The sequence below is a fragment of the Armigeres subalbatus genome, chromosome 3 (genome assembly GCF_024139115.2).
Source record: "Armigeres subalbatus isolate Guangzhou_Male chromosome 3, GZ_Asu_2, whole genome shotgun sequence".
Lineage (NCBI taxonomy): Eukaryota > Metazoa > Arthropoda > Insecta > Diptera > Culicidae > Armigeres > Armigeres subalbatus.
The window spans coordinates 138,625,540-138,647,686 of NC_085141.1; the positions used below are offsets into that span (position 1 = coordinate 138,625,540).

At 41.9% G+C, this 22,147-nt stretch overlaps 1 protein-coding gene across 9 annotated transcripts in view; it reads left to right on the forward strand.

The window, feature by feature from the left end:
- Nucleotides 1-22,147, forward strand: part of LOC134221206 (uncharacterized) — a 275,521-nt gene that overhangs the window by 210,731 nt on the left and 42,643 nt on the right. For all 9 annotated transcript variants that reach the window (XM_062700395.1, XM_062700398.1, XM_062700399.1 and 6 more), the window contains 2 exons: nt 3,011-3,187; nt 16,482-20,593. In XM_062700395.1, coding sequence (XP_062556379.1) covers nt 3,011-3,187; nt 16,482-20,593 — 4,289 coding nt within the window. The remainder of the gene's footprint in view (nt 1-3,010; nt 3,188-16,481; nt 20,594-22,147) is intronic.

The following is a 22,147-nucleotide window of genomic DNA, read 5'->3' on the forward strand; positions in this document are numbered from 1 at the left end:
TTTCTGTGACTCATTCAGGACCAGAGCGTTAATGAATTAAGCGTCCAATGAATGATTAAATTTGTTATGATCAAATCATGCAACTCTATGATTAAAGATTATGATTAATGATTTATTCATTTTTGACAATGATTAATGATTATGATTAACGATCAAATTATTTTTTGACAATGATTAACGATTATGATTATTATGATTAATGAATAAGGTCAGATATGAATTGCTGTAACCAAATACATCTGAATTATGCAGATAGGGACCCATACTGCCGAATGTTTTTTTAATAAACTGATTTTGAAGGTAGCCTCACACATCGGGAAATTTTTTCGCCGGATTTTGATCCCCGTGCATTTTAAATGGGGCCGGGATTTTGATTTTCCGTGCCCAAATCCCGAAAACATCGCATATGCAAAAATACATGGGGAAAAAATCCGCGAACCAAATTCCCGAGGTGTAAGGTCGCCTTAAGGTAGCCTAGGATAGATCCTAGGATTAAATGTATGTACATCGAGAAAAATATTATAGCTGACACATCGTAGCATGAGCGATTCGAAAAGTGTGATATTTTGTACACTGGATTCTGTTTTTACACGATTTATATTTTCTCAATTTTCCACTCATCATAAATGTTTAACGCATATCAATTATCATGTGATTTTTCTTTGATTTATCCTGGATTTTTTGAAACATATTGCGAAGGCAACTCGGCCGTACGAAAACCATTTTTTTGTTAAATATCTTGGCTGTGCATATGCAAGATATTTAACAAGAAAATATTGCGAAGAGTTTGGTGGTAAATTGAAGTCACACGATAAAAAACACGAGCGAAAAAAAATCGTGTAAAAATAAAATCCTGTGTATATTAAAATTGTGTGACAATTCATTAGCGTGTTGATCTCAGAGTGACACCCATTCGCAATGTCGTTCGTTACAAAACTGATAACCCTTTACCGTCTTATCCTAAATTCTACCCAATTGTACAAGGGCTTTGTGAGCACCTAACACAAGGGCTTATCAGCACTTCTAACACAGGAATATGGATATGACTTTGAAATTAAATAAAACGAACATGGGCAAGGTTTAATAATATTAGTTAAACATTTTCTAATGATGCAATCCGATTTCGTACACCCTTCATATTACACAGGCCACTTCGGCTTTTGTTTGGTTTATTTTTGCCAACCCTACTATCAACCGTCTAAGACGAGTTTAGTACTCTCTATTTAATTCCACCACGATTATGGTCAAAATACGTATCTGCAAAGATATCGAAATAATTGGTGGAATTAAATGGAGAGTACTAAATTCGTCTTAGACGGTTGAATACATTCCACTAAAAAGAGCTTAAAATATTTTTTATGAACCCTACTATATTTTTTCACTTTTTCAAATGTTGTTTCAAACTACAGAATTTAGTTCAGAAATGTTTTGATTTGTTTTTACATCAAAAGTGTGATTTATCCAGATTCGATACAAATAAGATTTTTTTGCAATTCCTGATCATAATACCTGGTTTACAGTTCGTCTTTGAATGCTAAAATGGCCTACTTTTCCATACCAACCGAATGGGTTCTTTAATGACCATTGTGCAACTCAAATGGGTTGCATAATATCCATTATAGCACTCATTTGGGTGCTATAATGAAAAACCAACATGAGAACAGTAGTTACATGACTACATTTTGTTGAATTTGATTGGGTAAGTGTTCAAATAGTGTATTCTCTTCGTCGCGTCATAATTAAATATTTTGATGGACATGACATCATAATTTTCCAAATGCAAGTTCATTTATCGCTTCATGGTTTGAAGAGCTATGCAATGTAGTACGATAACTTAGAATCTGATAGTTCTCTGAACCAACATGATTTATTCGCAAGAATGATCATGTGGAGTGAATTGGACTGTAAAATTTGGTACATTTTTACCATACTGAAGCACATTTTTCGTCATTGCAAAAAATTGCGTGTGCAACTCGTTGCAAAACTCGATTTTTTCAGCACTCGTAGTATTTATCCAACTCGGCAAGCCTCGTTGGATAAACGTACAACTCGTGCTGAAAAAATCATCTTTTTGCAACTAGTTGCATAAACTACTATTTGTATGACCCCTTTATTTGCTTACGGCTTGATAGATTTAGGTTTCAATAAAACAAAATATTCATACAAGTTTATAATAATTGATAATAGGTCAGTCAGAACCGCAGCTTGGAAATTGTGTCAATGAAAGATAAATTCAACGTACAGCGAAAGTTGTAAATCACCACAAGTGTACCATAATAATTCCACCCCGTAAAAGCCAGCAACCAAAGCTTCAACATATTGCCGTTTAAAGTTAAGAACTGGATCATCCTTCTAATCTGCCCTAGCGTTGCACTGTCCTTTGTTTGTTGAAGATTCGTAAAACCATTATGAACAATAAATTGCCCCATGAGAACAGCAGGTAATTACATCCCACTTCGTCAAATCAAGACAACATAAAGGAATTTGAACACAGTTTTTGTTGCGGGGGGCGTTTCCAGGCAATAGACGAAACGAACAAAAAATGCATTCCAATTCAATTGTTAACTAAAAATCGTATGAAAACTAAATTTTTCAACGCCTCCCAATACACTGTCATTTGATTTCCCGTCATCTGCTTTGCACATTCCAAAGAGCATCGTTGACCTCGTGCGGGTACATCAACTGCCGACATGCACTTATTTTTAGCATGAAATGCTGCTGCACACTTCCCGTTTCTCAACCAAGTTTTACGAGCTTGCAATCTCTGCATACCAACACAACACTCGTTTAACGGATTGTCTTTCCTTTATACACAATCTAAAATAACTTGGGATTTTTTGCGCAAAACTCACATATGTTTCCCAGCAGGAAACGATTGGGATTTCAATGCACCAGGTAACCCGTCTACGAACCTCATCAGCCAGAGCAAATCATAATTTCAATGCAGTCCACAATAAATCCAAATGTGAATGAAATTTTGATTGCCATATTCACTCTGTTTTTCTTCCAGCCAAGACAGCCGGGACTCATCCTCGTCCACCTGGGACCTATCGAGCACGTGCGATAGTTACTACTGTGACCAGGGACGCCGCCACAGGATGGGTGCCGGAACGTACGCCACGGTGATGGGCTCCGGACCGGGACTGCTCCGGAGACGGTACTCCGTACCTGAAATCATCATGAGAAAGTAAGTGGCCTGGTTTTGTTTGTCTTTGTCGTGTTTGTATAAAAATCAATGAAAAGATGGCAACTCTGCCATCGTAAATCCAATTCTGCATGCCGGCTTTCGTGTTTACTTGCAAATCGCTGTGCGTTATGGCTAGGGTGACCATATATCGTCTATTCTATGGATGAAGGGTATATGTCTGTATATTTTAATGTTAACATTAAAAGCCGATTTTCCATCAAATAAATGCATAAGCTATATAATTCCGCTTCTACTAATTTTCATCTATTAAAAGTTTAAAAATGTAAATATTTTCAGGATAATGGATAAACCATAGGTCTAGAGTGCTTTGAAAATAGGTCGTATGTGCAAAAGAGAGCCTCTCTTTGGATCTACTCTCTTTCAATTATTACAAAACTTTACATAAGTTTACTTCGAATTTCTCGGCAGATATCCAAAGACAATAGCTTTGTCTATCATGCTGAAGTGGAAATGTTGCAAAACATGCAAAACTAGCCGATATATTAGCGAAAGAGAGCGTGATCAAAGAGAATCTCTCGTTTGCACATACGACCTATTCTCAAAGCAATCTAGAAGTAAAAAAATAAAATACATAATACATAAACCAATTGAATCTAACAATATAACATGATTAAACTGCCACCTTTAAAAAAATGGTCACCCAAGCTATGACATTCTAACAATATTTCCGCAAGCATCATCTAAAGATGCGGAGGCGAACCCTTCCCGAGAAAAATCGGGTTTACAAAATGAGAGCAAATTGAAATAAAGCTCGGCTGTTGAGATTATATTGAAATCAAAATTTGATGTCAATTGTTATTTTATTTTTTAAAAATACATTGAAACATGTTTTCAATATGCATTCCTCAGTAATTTAAATGATAGCTGCTTTACATCAAATTATGCTGCCAATTATCTAAAGAGAGTTATTTACGAAGATTAAAAGCAACCTGCGAACAAAATATGCTATTGTTGTTATGATTGCTATAAGAATAATCTATTCAAATACTCATTTTGATCTTAAATTAGGAATCTCATAATTTAAATCTTAGTAATCATGTTGATTTCACTAACAGCAAAATCGTGTTCTAAAAGTATGATTCCACAATTTTAAAAATATGCTCTCATTGCTGCTGTGTCAACTGTGTTAATCAAACGAAATCAACTGGAGTAATCAAATGGTTTACATCACGACAGCAAACTTTGATTTCATTTTGATTTCAAACTTTGCTCGGGTTTGCTCCATCGCCAGTTTAAGTACCGTGGATAATCAAATTTCGGACACACTCAAACTTCGGACGCTTCAATTCGTATGGGAAATTTTCTGAAATATTTCATTGAAATGTTTCGTCAAGCTGGATCGGAAGGACTAATAGTTTTGGTTTGTTTTAGTGTAGTTACATTTTAATAAGACTTGTTAAAACAATGCGATGAAATGATTAAAAGACAGTCTGAGCTGTGCAGTGAGAATTGTTTTCAATTATTCTCCCCGGTACTGAGTAATCAGGTGTCCGAAGTTTGAATCTTTGTGTCCGAAGTATGAATCCAAACCCACCGATGTCCGAGGTTTGAATCAAACAGAAGCCGGACATTTTCATAAATTGCAAACATTCTTCGCAATATCCTGCACATATTAAATATGTAGTTCAAAGATGAATACTGTACTTAGTGGTTGCAATGGTGATTCAAACGGTGTGATTCAAAATGTGAGTAAACAGAATGATTGTATATCAAAAAGTGCTTAAGCGTCCGAAGTTTGAGTTTGCACGGTAAGTTTCCAACTTGGTTCGATTCCGCAAGCTTTATGGAAATAAATAAACATCACTGGCGTGCTCCTTTGGTTTTCCAGCTGTTTTGGATCGATATCACATGGTAGGGTGGGTTGCTCCATGATGATTGATACTTCACAAGGCCGAACATTCTTGCTTCGGAGAGCTATCGAAACAAGATTTTTTCCCAGTAGTAGGCTAATAGGAAAAGTTGGGAGAGCTTGAAGAAACTCCCCCGTAATTCACTCAAGTTAATGGCGATTTTACAACACTAAAGGCTTTTATGGTCAACTTAGATTTTGATGCCTATTTCTAATATTTAGAGCAAAAAAAATCGGAAAAGTTCTGCAATTAAATTTGGTCTAACACACATTTTAAACCCTTCTTCAACATTTGTTCTTGATTCTTAGAATAGAGGCTTAACCCGTTTCGGTCTGACCTAGAAATCAAAATTGAAATAACCCGTGTAGGCTCATTTTTCGCCCGATTGCCATGAAATTTTCAGGGAAGAAGCGTCATCATGTCTATTTTTTGGTACATGACTTGATTTGACCATGGTACCAATCCGACCGGATTTATTAAGGGGGGGTCCTGGGTCAGATGCAGTCAAAAACGGGCCCTTTTTTTTCAAAACCATTGATAAATGAACGAAAGTGACCAGAATGCTGATACAAACGTGGTTAATCATCATTGACCAGCATCAGAAGTTAGTTTTGATACAATTGAATCACCAGGACATGGTTCCGGATGTTCCGGGAACCTGGTTCCCTGGGGTGGTGGACACTTTTCAAGTGGACATAACCCAGTCTTGCGACATATCAAACTTCATGGTTTTGGAAGACAATGCTAATAGATGAGTTTTTGGGAGGTTTTGGACACATTGACCACATCCGGAAGTGTTCCCGGGAACCTGGTTCCCTCAAGGAAGTGGACAAATTTCGATTAGCACCGAAACCCATCTTGCGACATATCAAACTCCATGATTTTGAAAGACAAGCTCAATAGATGGGTTTTTGAGAGATTTTGGACACATTGGCCACATCCGGAAGTGTTCCCGGGAGCCTGATTCACTCAAGAAAGTGGACAAATCCCGCCTAGCACCAAATCTCATCTTGCGACATATCAAACTCAATGATTTTGGAAGAAAAGCTCAATAGATGAATTTTTGAGAGATTTTGGACACATTGGTCACGTCCGGAAGTGTTCCCGGGAGCCTGGTTCCCTCAGGGAAGCGAACAAATTTCGATTAGCGCCGGAACCCATCTTGCGGTATGCCAAACTCCATGATTTTGAAAGACAAGCTCAATAAATGAGTTTCTGAGAGGTTTTGGACACATTGGCCACGTCCGGAGGTGTTCCCGGGAACCTGGTTCCCTCAGGGAAGTGGACAAATTTTGATTGGCACCGAAACCCATCTTGCGACATATCAAACTCCATGATTTTGAAAGACACGCACAACACATGATTTTTTGAGAGGTTTTGGACACATTGGCCACGACCGGAAGTGTTCTTGGGAACCTGGTTCCCTCAAGGAAGTAAACAAATTTAGATTAGTACCGAAACTCATCTTGTGACGTAACAAACTCCATGATTTTGAAAGTCAAGCAAAATAATGAAGTTTGATATGTCACAAGATGGGTTTTGGAGCCAATCGAAATTTGACCGCTTCGCTGAGAGAACCAGGCTCCCGGGAACACTCCCGGACGTGGCCAGTGTGTCCAAAATCTCTCAAAAATTCATGTATTGTGCTTGTCTTTCAAAATCATGGAGTTGGACATGCCGCAAAATGGGTTTCGGTGCTAGGCGGTGCCAGGCTCCCGGGAAAACTTCCGGATGTGGCCAATGTGTCCAAAATCTCTCAAAAACCCATCTATTGAGCTTGTCTTTCAAAATCATGGAGTTTGATATGTCGCAAGATGGGTTTCGGTGCTAATCGAATTTTTTTCCATTTCCTTAAGGGAATCAAGTTCCCGGGAACACTTCCGAATGTGGATTTTCGTCGTCACTTCTTCACACAATTGATTGCACGTCATTATAGACGGACTGGTTAAAAACATAATAGCGTCTCAAATAAACAAATAGTAGGGAATTTGGTAACATAAATGTATCGATAACATTCATAACGCTTTCATACGTTGCTTCATATTCATTATTACAAAGAATTAGTAAAAATCTTCGCATGGCAGCTGCCGCTTGAAGAATAACGGTATGAAGTCTTCGTTCTTCAATGTCGTCAGGACGATTTGGTTACACGACGAAAGCTAATGTCGTGCGCGTCATTGACGATGTGTAGAATAGCAATGAAGACAATGCAACTCGTCGCTACTGTGGCATTTCGTGCTATGACGATGACGATTGTCAGCCCTGGTCACATGTCACAAGCGTTCCTAGGTAAACAAATTCTTCAACAATTTCAAACACATTCCCATCAAGCACTACCTCAACACCAACACCACTAGGTCTTCCTCTATTTCTACCTGCCACCATGTACTTTGTCTTAAAAAAGACAGAATCACCGTCTTCGACCAGAGGTCGCACAGACTGAACAATTAACATCTAGTATGAGACAACGGACAGGACATTCACATAACACCCAGTGCAGCGCTTTACGAAAAGTTTTCTCCTTACCGGGCGGGAATCGAGCCCACACTCCACAGCACATGCGTCTAGACGATTGACGTCGCTAACCGCATGGCCACGAAGCCCACGGCCTTGTCTTGGTAGAGTTAATGGTTAAGCCTATCCTCGCCGTCTCCCTCTTCCATGGAACAAAAGCCTCAGTAGTGGAGGCTCTGCAATCGATTCCAATGAGGTCGATGTCGTCAACGTTGCACGTATCCGTCTAATCAGTAGCGGCATAAGATTTGACCCACACTTCAAGATGTTGAATAAGAATAACATAAAACTTACTAGCTTTTTTTTCTTGCAAAATGACTTCTACGTGGTTTTCAACACTTTTATTAAACTACCATAAAAAGTCTTGACGTTCAATTTATTTATAACTAGCTGACCCCGCAAACTTCGTCTAACCAAAAATTGATCAATTTTCTTATATATATTTTTTTTGCATACACAGTTTATATAGAAAACAATCGTGCGGTAAGACGCGCGGCTACAAAGCAAGACCATGCTGAGCATGGCTGGGTTCGATTCCCGGTGCCGGTCTAGGCAATTTTCGGATTGGAAATTGTCTCGACTTCCCTGGGCATAAAAGTAACATCGTGTTAACCTCACAGACTTTTAGTCACCTGTCAATAAATGTTAGATCTATTATCCTACATTTCAATTCACGCAAGGTTATCCCAAACGTTCTTGAGTTCAGGTCGTCAGATCTACAATCATGTAAAAGCGTGATGCGTGTTTCAAACCAAACCCAGGCCATTCAGGTCAATTCAAAGATATCAGATGATTTATATGACTTGCCCCCAAGCGATATTCTAGAATTCGCGAATCGTTCGTGTAGGTGTATGTCGTAAGGCCTATGCGGTAATGGTTTTCAAAAAGTTTATGGCATCCCGACCAGTAGATAGTAACAGATTTATATCAGAACTTATTATTCTGTTACAGCAGTTTTTTATAACAGCGGTTGTTATAAAACATGCTTTCGGTAATAATAAACATGTCACATTATGTTATAATCATGTTATGAAAGTCATGAAATTTGCTTTTCTCCATCTTTTATAACAAAATTATTACAAGTTTTGTTATTTGTAACACATGTTGATAAAATTGTGATAAAATTTTGTTATGACTAACTGGTCGGGATCTATCGAAACTCTGCCAAACAAATCCTTAGATGTCTGTGAAGATATGTGTCGTACCCAGAGTATCCAGAAACCTAAATATGTTATACCAATATTGGTGAATATCAATACACTGAAGGCCTTCCAAAACGTTCTTGATATCAGGTCATCAGATCTACATTCATGTATAAAAGTATGCCAGGTGTCACACCGAGCTCAGGTAATCATGTTGAATTTAGTTATATCAGACGATTTTGCGAAAATATTCTGTGACATTCTAGAAGCCTATAAACGTTTAGAAGTTTAGGTCGTAAGGCCAATGCAGCAGCGGCCATCAAAAAGTTTATGTCTCTGTCAAAAATCTTCCCAACGGATCCTTAGATGACTGTCAAGATATGTGATACCAATCTTGCTGAATTCCATCACACCGAAGGGGCTCCACCACCCCACCCCCCCCCCTCCCAGTACCCCGAACGCCAGTACCCCGAAAACCATTACCCCGAAAGGCCAGTACCCCTAAAACATTTCGAATCTGTAGCTTTCCAGTATAATTTTTCAAACTCACAGATATTGATGAATCTAAAACGACAATCTTTGTAAAGATAAAAAAAAGAGTGAGAGTAAGGTAGTTACTTGGAAAAACGCCTTGAAGATTTAATCAACTGTTTAACCAACAATGCGGGTTTTTCGTCTAATTAACTAAAATTGTAATTCCACCCTATTATTACCAGGAAAACTACTGTTCTACGAAATATAGTAAGGGGGTGATAATGTCTCTTTCAATAGGATGTGTTTGCAGTGGAGATAATGCATTCTTCAAATGAACGCGTTTACTCGGCATAAGGCGAACCGAGGAGACAATGCCTTCTTTAAATGTACGCGTTTGTTCACCACCAGGGACACAGAGGATATAATGCCTTCTTTATGCGATTGCGTTGTATGAGGCGAACGGAAGAGAGGATTGCTTCTACAAATCAACGCTTCTTTCCGAAGACAAACAAAGCTCTCTCTCTCTCACCTACAAACAATATATTTCTCACTCACTACCTTTACCTCACTACCTCTTCCTCACTAACTATTACTCACTCACCTACTCACCTACTCACTCAAGCGCTCTTACTCTCAATCACTCCCACTGACTCACTTACTCTTAATCAGAACTGCAAAAGGTCGTAATCGTCATAAGGCAGAGAGCAAAGCGCTTTTTTCTATATCTAACGACCAAATGAAAGAATCGTGGGTTCTTTGATCAATTTTGCATGAAACGCAGTCATGAAAGGATGTTTTGCTTTGTTTTAAAATTGAAATTTCTAAATTATTTTAATAGATATATGCAGAGAACAATAACTGGACGAGAAATTAATCATATTCCTTGAATCCAACGAGTTGAAAGCGATAATAAATATAATATTAAAACAGATATTGCAAACTTTCATGTCCTGTCACGAAATTAAAATTGGTGAAATTTTTGCAGCATGTTTTTCATTCCTCGCTTTTCATCTCACTCTCTCTTATTCACTCACTCACTTTTACTTACACATTCACTCTTGCTCACTCTTACTCACTCGCTCATTCTGACCACTTACTTACTCTTACTCGCTCACTCACTCACTTTTACTCATGCACTCATTCTTACTCACTCCCCTAGCAGCGCACATGTTCCACGTAGGTTATTGCGACTCAAATATGACCAGATTTGGTCACAGTCAAGTTGTTGCAACCATTTTTAATTGATTTGTGCTGCTCGGGTCACTTCCACTTATTCAATAACTCACTCTAGCTCCCTCACTCACCTTTACTCAACAAGCTCATTAACTCACTCACTCTTACTCATTCGTTCACTCTCTCTTACTCACTCTACTTCACTTACTCACTCTTACTCACTCGTTCTTACTCAATCACTCACTCTTACCCATTCGCTCGGTTATTCAGTTACTCACTCTCTATTACTCACTCGCTCCACTCAGTCACTCTAACTCACTCACTCACTCTTACTCTTTCGCTCACTCTCTATTACGCACTCTACTATTACGCACTGCCTACGGGCAAGGAGGCGGATGCAGCGAGCACGCACAGAAGAGGAGCGTGTTGAACGACGGGTGGCGTTCGTGGCTGCTAGAGCCACTCTGAAGACTGAGATTAGATCAAGCAAAAAAGCCTGCTTCGAGGGCCTGTGTCAAAGTGCCAACGCGCCATGGGGCTTAGGGTCTATGGCCTATAGGGTCGTAATGGCCAAGACACGTGGGGCGATGGCCCCTACAGAGCGGTCTCCAGATATGCTGGAGAGGATCATCGCGGGGCTCTTCCCACGTCACGACCCAAGTCTCTGGCCTCCTTTTGTGGAGCTGCCAGGGGCCAGGGTGGCCGACCAGGGAAGAGTAACTGTGGCGGAACTTGCGGGGATTGCACAGTCCCTTAGTGTAGATAAGTCGCCAGGACCGGATGGTATTCCGAACCTGGCCATCAAAGCGGCAATTGCTGAGGCTCCCGAGATGTTCAGATCTGCCATGCAGAGATGCCTGGACGATGGAGTCTTGCCTGAAGCATGGAAAAGGCAGAGCTTGGTCTTATTGCCAAAGGCGGGAAAACCACCGGGGGATCCGTCGGCATATAGACCAATATGCCTGCTTGATACGGCGGGGAAGGTGCTCGAGAAGATCATCCTCAACAGGTTGTTGATACGCACGGAGGGTGAGGATGGTCTATCGAGTAACCAGTTTGGCATCCGGAAGGGTAAGTCGACCGTAGACGCTATCTTGTCGGTTACCAAATCCGCGGAGATGGCTATCCAGCGTAAGAGGAGGGGAGTTCGCTATTGTGCAGTAGTGACTCTCGACGTGAGGAATACTTTCAATAGTGCCAGTTGGGCAGCTATTGCAGATGCGCTCCTGCGCCTTGGAATTTCCGAGTACCTGTACAAGATTCTCGGAAGCTACTTCCAGAATCCAGTACTGGTATACGACACGGAGGCGGGTCGGAAGTGCGTTGACATAACCTCAGGGGTTCCGTAAGGTTCCATACTGGGTCCGGTGTTATGGAACGTCATGTACGACGGTGTCTTGAGGTTGAAGTTCCCGGTGGGCGTGGTAATCGTCGGCTTCGCTGACGATATTACGCTGGAGGTCTACGGCAAATCGATCGAAGAGGTGGAGTTGACTGCAGCCCACTCGATCGCAATTGTGGAAGAGTGGATAAGTTCCACATAGGTTGATACCGGAGATAGGTACGTGGGTCAAGAGGCGCCATGGGGAAATCACTTTCCACCTGACCCAGGTCCTTACAGGCCATGGTTGCTTCAGACAGTACCTACACCGGTGCGGACACTCAGCCTCGCCCGAGTGTCCGGTGTGCGCAGGTTTAGAGGAAACGGCGGAACACGTGCCCGCGTTTTCGCACAATCCGTGACCACATGCTTGCCACATGTGGTCTGGACACTACCCCGGACAACCTAGTCCGGAGGATGTGTAAAGATGAAGCTGGCTGGAACGCCATTTTATCGGCTATCGTCCACATCGTCTCGGAGCTACACAGAAGGTTGCGCGTGGACTCGAGGAATGGCTAGTTCAGACGCAAATAAGAGGTGGTGCAAGGGTTCAGAGTCGGCTTCATGGGTCATACCGGTGCCCTGTGGTCGAACTCGATCCTTTTATCGAACAAGTGGCCGCGTGAAGAACAACATGGTATCGTCGCTTGCGTCGGTCAACCGGGCGGGTTCCGAGCCCGAGGACGGAAAGGGGTCCTCGTCAAGGCTGGGGCAGGCGTAGGCACCGCGTCGGCAAGTCCCTCTGTGTGCTGGTGAATAGGCCCTATTTATTATTCCTTGTTGGGTATCCTCATCACTGCGACCAGTTCATTGATCTATTGTGATACATTCCCCTTTTATTTTAGCTGAGTCATAATGACGTATCACTATTATTATTAGAGATCGTCATCGAATGACTTAGAGCATTATCCCAGTTCGGTACTACACTTCTCATGAAATGCAATACCGTATAGGGATTTGATCTCCAGATTTCAAAGGGTTCTATTAGCCCCTTGCTGAAGAACTTACGTCTGTGATTAAAAAGTGCCGGACATTGGCATAATAAATGTTCAGAGTCTTCTTTCTGCATGCCACAAAAGTGACAAGCATCATCTTGAAATTTTCCTGACAGCTTCAAGTGATAATGGCTCGGACAGTGGCCTGTTATAAGACGGTATACACCGGTATACAAGAAAGTTTTATGATTTTGCGAGTCACTGAAACGTTCGGAGTGCTAAATCGCTTCGATTGCCTAGCAATAAACGTGCTACTCCAGTTGGTTACAACTTTCGAAGATTCCCAAGTCTTCAACTCTGCTATAAGAGAAGAGGCGGATGTAGCACAAAAAGGTTCTGGTCCCACAAAATCCTGAGATGACCCGAGCCTTGCCAATTTATCGGCTCTTTCGTTTCCATCAATTCCGCAGTGACCAGGAACCCAATACAAATTGACTTTATTACGACAAGACAATTTTTTGAGTGACTGAATACACTCCCAAACAGTTTTAGATGTGCATGTGGCCGATTTCAGAGCATTTAAAGCTGTTTGACTATCGGACATTATGCATAAATTTGAATGTCTATAGTTTCTGCGTAAGCATATTGAGGAGCATTCTAGTATTGCTTGAATTTCTGCTTGGAATACAGTTGGCCATGATCCCATAGGAATTGATATGTCTATTCCTGGACCAGTTACTCCTGCTCCAACTCGATTGTTCGTTCTTGAACCATCCGTATAAAAAATAATCGAGCCTGGTCGGAGGTCTGGCCCTCCCTGTTGCCACAAGTGACGTCCTGGATCGAATACTGCAAACTGTCGAGTGAAGTTGTATTTTTTTTTTCATCCAATCTTCATTGTTTGACACTAAGGGGTTTATTCTTACAGTTTTAAGAATACTCAGGTGTCCTATCATATCACCTTCGAAGAGGTTTACGGATCTCTTTATCCTTAGAGCACTCTTCTCCGCTTCTAATTGTATCAACTTATGCAAAGGAAGTAGATAGAGTAGTGCTTCTAGTGCTTTCGTTGGTGTGCTTCTCATTGCACCAGTCATTGAAAGAGTTGCTAGTCTTTGAAGTTTTTCCAACATTCTTTGAGCCTTTACCTCTTTCGTTTTTGGCCACCAGACCAATGAGGCATAAGTAATCCTTGGCCTTACAATCGCCAAATAAATCCAATAGATCATTTTTGGCTTGAGACCCCACTGTTTACCAAATGTTCTTTTGCATATCCATAGAGCATTTGTTGCTTTTTTATAGCTTGCTCCAGGTGCGTATTCCAGTTTAGTTTACTGTCAAGATATACACCAAGGTATTTGACTGTATTTGAAAGTTCTAAAACTGTGCCTTTCAGTGTTATGTTTTTTATGGAAATTTTTTTCCTTCGTGTGAATGGTATCGCACCACGATGAGACGTAATTCAATGCTGTTTGCATTCTATTAGTGATAGTGCAATCATATTTCCCTCGTACGATTATGACTAAGTCATCAGTAAAGCCGATAATTTCGAAGCCTTGTACTACCAGACTTTTGAGAAGATCAGGCCCTATCGCAGAGAGGTCAATTTGGGGTGCACGCGGCATCATCATTCTTGATACCAGTCGTGCAGAGGGAAGCAGGCGCGAAGTCGACCCTTCCCACCTTCCGAGGACATAGCGCGTGGTAAGGCCACCTGGAAAGCTGGCAATGCGCTGGCCCGATACCATGGTGTTCTTCTAAAAAAGCGAGTCACGAAGTTCGATGCTGCAAGGACACGCAGCTAACCTCGAGAGTGCGTTATGCACTGGCCCCCCTTTGAAGCATTACTTTCTGGTTGTACCGAAGGGACGATGGGCTTGGCGGCAATGGAAACGGTTTAGCGGGTCGGGGATGCAGTCCTGCCTGCCTCGTTTGCTGTTCGAGGTGGCCCCTAACCCCGCACTTCCTGGACAACCCAGGATGCCTGTTGAGCAGATTCCCCCTCCATTGCTTAGGAAGAAATAAAACACACATACACACATACACACAGACATCACCTCAATTCGTCGAGCTGAGTCGATCGGTATATAACACTATGGGTATCCGGGCCTTCTATAAAAAGTTTGTTTTTGGAGCGGTCATATAGCCTTTACGTATACTTAGTATACGAGAAAGGCAAAAAGGTCTTAAACACCGCTACAAAACAAACATCGAAAGATCGTTTTGCCTCGGAGTGAACATTAACACAGTTTGCCTATTTTTTTTTAAGCAAGCGGCAATCAACAACGAACAATAGTTTTCCCAAATAATTCAAAACAGTTTAAAGAAATAAACATTATTTTTTTAACCGTGTAATGGTCATTTCGAGACTCTGTCTTTTCTTCTTGCTCTCCAATGGCTCTACATTCCAACTGGAACTGGCCTGCTTTTAAACTTAGTATTCTATTAGCATTTCCTCAGTTATTAATTGAAGGCTTTTCTTTGCCCGCCGGTCATGAGTATGTATCTTGTGTGGCAAGTACAATGGATACACTATGACCACTATTCTTGTTAATACTTATGAGTGATGGTCGGAAGAGTATGGAACGACTATAATCTGCTTTGGGTCATCTACCATCTTTTGCCGCTTTTGGATGGAGTCAATGGAGTAAATTATAAAAACGTAACTCAATCTTAGGCTGGTTTTAAAGCCGATGACATGAATCTCAAAGCTCCAAAGCGCTGATTAATTAGGAAAGAAGCGGATACGAATTTGGTGGATCTTCTGAACCCTCTGACTGATTAGGGCTCTGTGTAAAGGTGAGATTCAGAAATGCCAAACGCAATGAAATCAGATCTCTGTACAAAAACGAATCCGGAACTCATAAGAAGACGCAAAAATATGTTTGAACTGCAGTACCGATGCATGGTCAAAATCAGTATTATCCCACTTATTGTTGAGCCGAAACTGATTGAGGGGCGCGCCTTTGAGAGTTGGTATAAGCCGTTTCTGGAAGGGTATAAATAGCGGTACCTTAATCTAAAGAGGCCTTACATTAAGCTTGAGAATATATCTGAATAAAAAACTACTTCATTTCTTCTCAATAGAAATGGAGCAGAAAGACATGCACTAAACAAATGACACGGGTATACTACAAAAGTTCAATGAAATGGACGCAGTGGTTCATCCCGAAAAAAAAAAAAAATGACCGCTTAGTCGAGAATGTTTCCCACCCAAAAACATCTTAGACCGGACCGAGAATCGAACTCGACAGCTCCGGATTGGCAATCCTACGCCTTTGCTCGCAAGGCTACTGGAGACCCCATAATTCTCCTTCTCAGTCATCAGAAAACAACTAGTGTTCGTTCCAATCGAATGCAATGTAGTGTAGAAACGAAAAAAAAAAAAATGAACAAGCTCCTTCCTTCGAAATTAATAGAAAACGTCTGGCCAGTTCGTTGTTGGAATATTGATCCCTTATACTAATGAGTTATACAACAGCAATACTAATAATCCATAAGGCGTGTACATCGTTATATTGTTATGAAAACTGAAATGTCGCGATTTCTACGCTATTTATTCCAATTTCAAATCAAAACCTCAACAACATTGAACATAGAAACCTTTTTGATTGCGGCAAGTTTTACGAAAAAATAAATCGTTAGCTTCCCCACAAAGTACCCACCAAGAATGTTTGTTCTTTCACTTTCGTTGCCGACCTCATCAGGATGAATATATTTAACCGGACAACCACTAATATGGAACTTTTTTTTTCTTTCTTCTATTCCCCAACTCTGACCTTCCCCATCTTCCACCGCCCTCAGACATACCCTATCCCAGCAGAAGTCCTATGACGAGCCACCGCACGACAGCAACCACAACAACATCGCCCTAAACAATAAAAACTACTACCCCTCGCCCTCACCCAAAATTCCCCAACAGCAGCAGCAGTCACAACATCAGCAGCACGGTGGCGGTGGGCCAATGACACGCTCCAGCAGCAAGGCATCCCCGAACCTGCAGCGCAAACAACAACCCCAGTCACCGGTTCTAGTTCAGCGGAAATCGATTACGAGGGCGGCAAGCAGTGTGGAGAGTGGGTGCGGGAGTGGGGACTTCCACACGCTGGCTTCCACCGGGTCCGAGTCCAACTTGGCCACATTGAAGCGCCAGCCGTCGTCCCTAGGTGGTATTAGTCGTAGCCAAAAATGTGGTAGTGTCAATAGTATTAATAGCAATGGTAGCACTAATAATAATAACAACTATATCGTTGGTCATCCTGTCGGTAGCAGCACCGGGGTTGGTGGGTTGGGTGGCGCAGGTGTCTTGGGCGTGGGTGCCAGTTGTGGTGGAGACTTCTCGATGAGAAAATCCACTCTACTGCGGCGAATGTGGAGCAAAGAAATTCGAAGGTACGATCGGTCCGGTAGTTGGTCACCACCGCCTAGGCGGGCACCACGTCGAATCTACAGCATTGAAAGTATCCTTCCACTGGGCAGTGGCGGGGGTGGTAGCAGTGACGGGAGTTGTGCGACAACCACGACCACCTCGTGCAAGGAATGTGCGAAGCTGGAGAGTCAGTATAGCAGTAACGCTAGAGGTGGCAAGTTGATTACTAATGAGTCACCGAAAAGGTTGCGACTCGCGGGTTCGTTGAATAATATTAACCTTCAGAAGGGTGACAGCGTGGAGGCATTGAGTCGAACCAGCACACCTAACAATCGAAATCTTATATCCAGTGAGGGATTGGTGGATGATAGTGTAAGTGTGACGACCAAAAGTTCAAAACCAGAAGTTTCCAGCACCACAGGAACAACGAATACTCCCCTGATACGGCGTAAGGAAGAGGTCGTCCATGACCGATCCAAGCGCAACTTCGTCTTCATGAGTGCCAACGACGGAGTCGAGCTTGACGAGGCAGATCTTACCAGCAGTACTTCTTCCGTAGCATCCCAAGCGTGCATCAGACCAATCGGACGACCTGGCAGCACTGGTACTATCCTTGAAGCCAGCGAAGAGGGTACGCAAATCGATAACGACGGACGCGAACGCGACGATGATGATGATGGAACCAGTGCAGGTTTAAACGTTCACGATAACGAAAGTGACATAAGTGAATTCCTTAAAGAGGAAGCTATTGCATCGAAAGATGATTATCAAGATCATCGGAAAGCTCCTGCTGAGCGCAGTGGTGATACTGATGCTAATGTTCATTCTCGAAAACGTACTGAGATTGTTGGTCACGATGCAACACCACGAGGCACTACTGTGAAGGTCAAAGAGATAGGTGATGAACAAGAACAATTTCCATTGAAGAAACAAATTACGCGACGGGGTAGCAACGCTAGTAGTAGCGCAGTTAGTGTTTCCGCAGATAGTACTGATAGTGAAAGTGTTTTCGTTAATGGCAATGATAACTTCGCGGGTGATGAAAAAAGCTTAGCTGCGTTGACGAAGGAGGAGATTTTGAAGAATGAAGAACGGTTGGATGAATACATATCGAATTTGTTGGTTGATAATTTGAATAATTTGTTAGATACAAAAGAACTTGTTACTAATGGTTTCGCTAGTTCAGATCAGAAGAATAATAACAAACAAGCAGAAGAATCTGAGGTAATTGATCCAATCAATAGTGGTGTATTAGAAGGTGAGGTAATGAAACCCAAAGGAACAGAAAAATACTTTGGAGGTGGCGGTGGGGTGGTGTGCAATTCACCTCCCGACCCGAGCAGTAAACTTAAGCATCAGCAAGCCACTGTCGACAAGGATAGTGAAAAAGAAAATGAAGACTCAATCAATAATAATCGTGCTGCAGAAGATGGTAAAATCCCCACTCAATACGGCCGCAAAAAGAAGGGACTTGGAGAAAAACAATCAAATGCTAATGGTTTTTACCTCACTCCGAGAAATGGGTCTCGCGAATCAGACGGCCTTCCGTCGGAAATCGATCTCAACGGAAAATATTACTTTCCATCTTACGGCATAGAAACTGATCCATCCGATCACACCGATATTGCCTCCGAACCTGAAGTGCAGATAATTAGTAAGATTGGGCTGGGATCTGTATATCGAGGAAACGTAAATGGGAGATCCACAATGGTTCCGCGCATTTCTGCTCTTCCACGAACGGAGTCCATGGAAGTGCAACCGTCGTCAAACTCTGCAGAAGAATTTGATGATCTCCCGGAGAACAATGGATCAGATTCTGACACTCCAAGCCTGGTGGACAGCCTAGATGAAGTAGAAATAACTCCGCGAAGAAAGCCCGACCGAAGAAAATCGCATGCGCCATCTTCCCCGGCTCCAGCATCGACCACTCCAGCCGATCCTACTGCTGAATCAACCACTAAAACCGATTCCACCAGTTCGGATAAATCACCCAGACATGAGAAAGGTGAAGCATTCTTCGTACCCATACAAGACACAACTGTGATAATCGACGAGCATATTGTAGTCGCCGACACAATGCCGCTCCGACTCAAAGAACGGCTAAACAATCGTCAGCGATTGATGATTTGGAAGAAGGAACAGGAAAATCTCAAAAAGCACCGTAAGATGATGCGATTAATTGAACAACGCAAATTTTATGGAGAACCGGCCATACAAGTAATTAGCACTATTGACCGAGCGATCAGTCGCAAAGAATACATTCCTGCTGCGGAAAAGAAGCGTGTCTTTGGCCAGAGCCCCGCTTTCACTCCCAAGACTCCAAAAGCAAAGAAAAAGAGTACGGCTCTGCGCACGGAGCTTGGAATGCTTGAATCTTACAAAATAGATGCCCGCGGAAACATGCAAATACAAAACGCTGCAGCATCAAGCACATCGACAGGAAGTGCCCCCAGCACAAAGAAACTTTCGAAAAATCCATGGGGTCAAGCCGCGGAGCGTAGACAAAAATCTAGCGGCGATGCGCAATCCGTACCGGTCTCATCCAAATCATCAATTCCACCGACAACGGCAACAACAACGACTGCTTCGTCAAAAACACCGAAGAAAACATCCATCGATGTGCGAAGGAAGCAGGTGCTGAGGGATGTCCAGCAAATGACTTTGTATCCACACGCCGATCTAACTCCGGACATCGAAGGCGGTCCAAGGCGGGTGTACCAGAAAACCGAGATCCAAGAAGGTGATAAACATATCGAGATTCTGGAGATTGTAGAGTGTGCAGACAGTGCTCCTCGCAGGACTCCGCGTATTCGTAGCGCTGGTAGTCGATCAGGCCATAACAAATCGCGCATTCCTGTCCCCATCTACAGATGGGGTCGATACAGAAGAAGTGCTAACTCTCGGGAGAACAGTCCCCTGTCAACAGCTGGAAGCAACCCAAAAGTGGATCGTATGATCGCTGATCTGCTGATCGAAGCTTTGGCTAATCCAGACGATGTAGGAGTAAAGTTTATAAAATCACCAGAGGATATAAAAGACAAATCCAAACGATCGCCATCAAACCGTAAGAACATCGCCTCAAACAGTTCCACGCCTCGGCGATCGGCCAACAGTGGCAAATATACGCAACGCTTCGAAGTGATTCCCGAAGAGCGAAGCAGCGTTTCAATTTCCTCCTCGAACGAAGAACTTTCCTCTAGCCGGAAGAAACATGCTTCTCCTCGTCGCGTCAGTTTCGATGAAAACCACAAAATTCTCAATGTTGACGAGTTTGAGTCGCATCCATCAAAACTGACCACGAAATCTGCTGTTTCGCCAAAACCGTCTCCAAAGCAATCACCTAAAAAGAACACCACTACTGCCGCTCCTGCACCCTCGCCCAAGACATCTGCGTTGAAAAAGGCTAACAGCACCTCGAATGGGACAACCACCACCAGCCGGGGCAAGGCGGCCATCGAGAGTGATGTGGTCGAGGAGAGGGGCTGGATTGGGTTCAGCACCCAGCACGAGGACGCGGCCACCCCGGTCAACGGCGTAGATGATGAAGGTATTTATCGTCACTTTGTAGATCGGTTTCATTCGAAAATAGTTCGTTTGGTATTTTTAAATTTATGTGCTGACCTAACAGAATGGTACGATAGTGAAAAAGCAACCAGTTCAACCCGAATTAATATCAAATTGCGTGCCACTTTCGCTTGCCCGTAACAGCACCCATAACGCTCGCAATATCTTCCGACACAAACCAAAAGCATAGATTGAATTCTTAGCACGACACCGTATAAATTATAGTCACATTCTTACACCGGTTGTGTTGTTTATTTTTGTCGCACAAGAATAGTAATTAGAACCATGCCTCATTAAGCATTTTGTTCGTTGAATTTAGTTTTGAGATTGAGACTTTCCATAACTTGACAGACCTCAAAATATTAGTTTTTTTATTATTATTTTTGACAAATACCACCCAATTCAAAACATAGTCGGCAATCGATCGACATTTGCGACTAAGAAAACTCACTCTGTTAAAAAGCATGTTCATTATCACTGGTTTCATGAAAGTTTTTCCCTTAAAGTGTCTCACACTTTAACCTTTCCTTCCCACAACTTTTATCAAAAATTTAAATAGTAAAGAATCAAATTTGATACAGTAAATTCTTGAACAAAAACGGTTTCTTTAAGCAGAATTTAGTGGGAAACGAAAAAAAATTCTGGTTGCAAAACAATAATTTTATTTGATTGTTTCAATAGTTTCACTATTTTTTTCACTAAATCGATCATATAGGTTTATGAGCCATAAAGATGTGCCGAATATTGATGAAATAGTTCGATGAAATTTGGAAGGTGCTAAATTTGATAGAGCTATAGAGTGAACTGGCCCAGTATGGGCAGAAAAAAGTGGTGGTACACCGATTAAGCCCAAATTTGCAAAGTTGTCATCGAGGTTGAAGATCAATTCCACAGATTACGATGATTAAATGAACTTTAGTACGATACTATGAAGTTTTATTTAATTTTCAGCTTTAGGAGTTGGGTTACGGAACTTGAAATTCATTGATTGCCATGAAAAACATGCACATGCGCCTCTGATAGGTAGCTGCGATAGGATAAATGATCCAATAGTGGAGGAACCAACACGTTTCAACACTAAATATTCATTTTTCCAGAATTATTCTAATACTTCGCTTACCTTGGATATATATTCGATAGTTTTCCCAATCTATTTTAATGGAAAAATGCTTCCGTTGCATGCATTCCATATATTCCCTCCTAAAATGATAACTCCAGTTATTGGAACATTGGTCCAATAGTTGCAGTAGTTTTAAATTTGTGTTCCTATAGTTGCGAATCCCACTGTTTTCTTACGGGACTCGCAACTATAAGAACACTACCACAACTATTGACGCAAAGGCAAACATTTACTAAGGTATTTTGAAGATATTTACCAGTTTACCAAGATAATCAATGCTGTTTGCACTTGGTTTGTATTCTGTCATAACACTTTATTATTGGACGTAGTGGGTTGCTGCGTTTGATTCTTAGATTTTCCGCATACTCCTACCGCAAGTTGCGGTCCGCAACTATAGAAACACCCACGATTATCGGA